Source organism: Lotus japonicus, chromosome 4, assembly GCF_012489685.1.
Source record: "Lotus japonicus ecotype B-129 chromosome 4, LjGifu_v1.2".
In the NCBI taxonomy this organism is placed as follows: Eukaryota; Viridiplantae; Streptophyta; class Magnoliopsida; order Fabales; family Fabaceae; genus Lotus; species Lotus japonicus.
In genome coordinates, this window is record NC_080044.1 from 8,023,435 (window position 1) to 8,025,350 (window position 1,916).

General features: G+C 42.8%; 1 protein-coding gene across 1 annotated transcript; it reads right to left on the reverse strand.

The window, feature by feature from the left end:
- Positions 1–793: 793 nt before the first annotated feature.
- Positions 794–1,435, reverse strand: LOC130714604 (histone H3.2). Its single transcript, XM_057564509.1, has one exon. The coding sequence runs from the start codon at positions 1,374–1,376 to the stop codon at positions 966–968; it is 411 nt and encodes a 136-aa protein (XP_057420492.1). The 5' UTR covers positions 1,377–1,435; the 3' UTR covers positions 794–965.
- Between the last annotated feature and the right edge of the window lie 481 nt (positions 1,436–1,916).

A 1,916-nucleotide genomic window follows, 5' to 3' on the forward strand; every position in this document is an offset into this window, starting at 1 on the left:
TCTGCAGATGAAAGTTAAGCACAGGTTTGGCCAAAGCAGCGCGCCGCATAGATTCCTAGGTTATTTGGAGGAAGAGGTTGTGATTTCGTACACACAACATCTGAATGCAATTGAGAGGGGTGAGGTTGAAAATGTTCCTGCTCCTGCCATTGCAATTGACTACTGGAAGCTTCCTAAAGAATGCCACCATTATTCGTGCTGATGAGTGATGAGGCTCACCATAGGGATGTTAGTCACTTTGCTTCTGTGAGTAGAGTCAAATACTTGGTTGGAATTTTGTGAAAATATAGTGGAAAACCCAAAGGTATATTGGATGTAGCCTTAGTGGAGTGGTTGTGTGAAACAGGATGAATATTCAGAGTGTTCTTCTTGCCTTTAATCTTAGACTTATAAGTTAACCTGGATCTTGTAATCTTTGATCTCCAAGTAGTCTTGGAAGCTTGGCTTTAACTTGATCTTAAAGACTTGAGCCATCCTCCCCTTTGGAGCTTGGTCATGAGTCACCCTTGGCTTAGACTAAGACAAAGCATTGCTTATGCATACTGATATTTGAATCCATCAGAAGCCACAAAAGAATGTAATAAGCAATTGTATGCAAATTAAATTCCCCATTTGAAATTCATACATAAACATCATCAGAAACATGAGAATCAGTCATAATACAACAACAGATTCCATTGAATAACCCTTAACACCAGCATGATTTTTACGCCTAAATTATATATGCAATGACAATTCCTCAAACCGTTAAAAAAAATCCACCAAATATTAAGACATACCCACAAAGACAAGATTTGAAGAACAAAATGGAATTTCATTGATTAAGCGTTTAGCACAACAAGCACATCAATACCAAACCCTTGAATTGAAAGATCAACAAAAAAAGGCTCAGCAATTAGGTCTAACCACACTAGAAACCTATCTACACAAAACCTAGCCATAAAATCCAGATCGAATGCAAAGGTTTAAGCGCGCTCGCCCCTGATGCGTCTAGCAAGCTGAATATCCTTCGGCATGATAGTAACACGCTTGGCGTGAATTGCACAGAGATTGGTATCCTCAAAGAGTCCAACAAGGTAAGCCTCGGCAGCCTCCTGGAGCGCGGAGACGGCGGAGCTCTGGAACCGGAGATCGGTCTTGAAATCCTGTGCGATCTCACGAACCAGTCGCTGGAACGGAAGCTTCCGGATCAGAAGCTCAGTGCTCTTCTGGTACTTTCGGATCTCACGGAGAGCAACAGTCCCTGGCCTGAAACGGTGAGGCTTCTTCACGCCGCCGGTCGCCGGAGCAGACTTGCGAGCGGCCTTGGTGGCTAGCTGCTTCCTTGGTGCCTTGCCGCCGGTGGACTTGCGAGCGGTTTGCTTGGTACGGGCCATTCCGGTCGCCGGTAAAACAGTTAGAAGCGTGATTGAGAGTGGTGTGTGTGAAGATCTGAGAGAGAAGAGAACTATATAGTGTAGTTTTTGAAATTGGGGTTTGTGCGCGAATGGTGATTGGGAAGGAGAGTAGATGATCGTGGCCGTTGATTTATTGTGGGAATGGACGGGTGTCGTTTGTTTGGGGATACGGATCGATGACGTGGCGATTGGAGGAGAGGGGAGTGGTGGATGTGGATCGTTGATTTGATGGTAATGGAAGGTTGAGATTTAATTTGGTGGAGTGACGCGGATCGATACATTCTAAGAGGGAAATTGTTTTTGGACGGGTTTTGTGTTTTCAGGCCAGGTTCTTAAAACGGGCTGTGGCGCCAAACAAGAATGAGTGTAATCATAGACCAATAAATTTTAGAAACATTTTTTCATAAAAGTTATTTCAAGTAATTTCTTATAATCATATTTTTAACAAAAATCTATTAAATTGTTAGATACTCACTTACACATCACTTTGATAGTTGGAAGTGAAGTGAAAATAAGAGC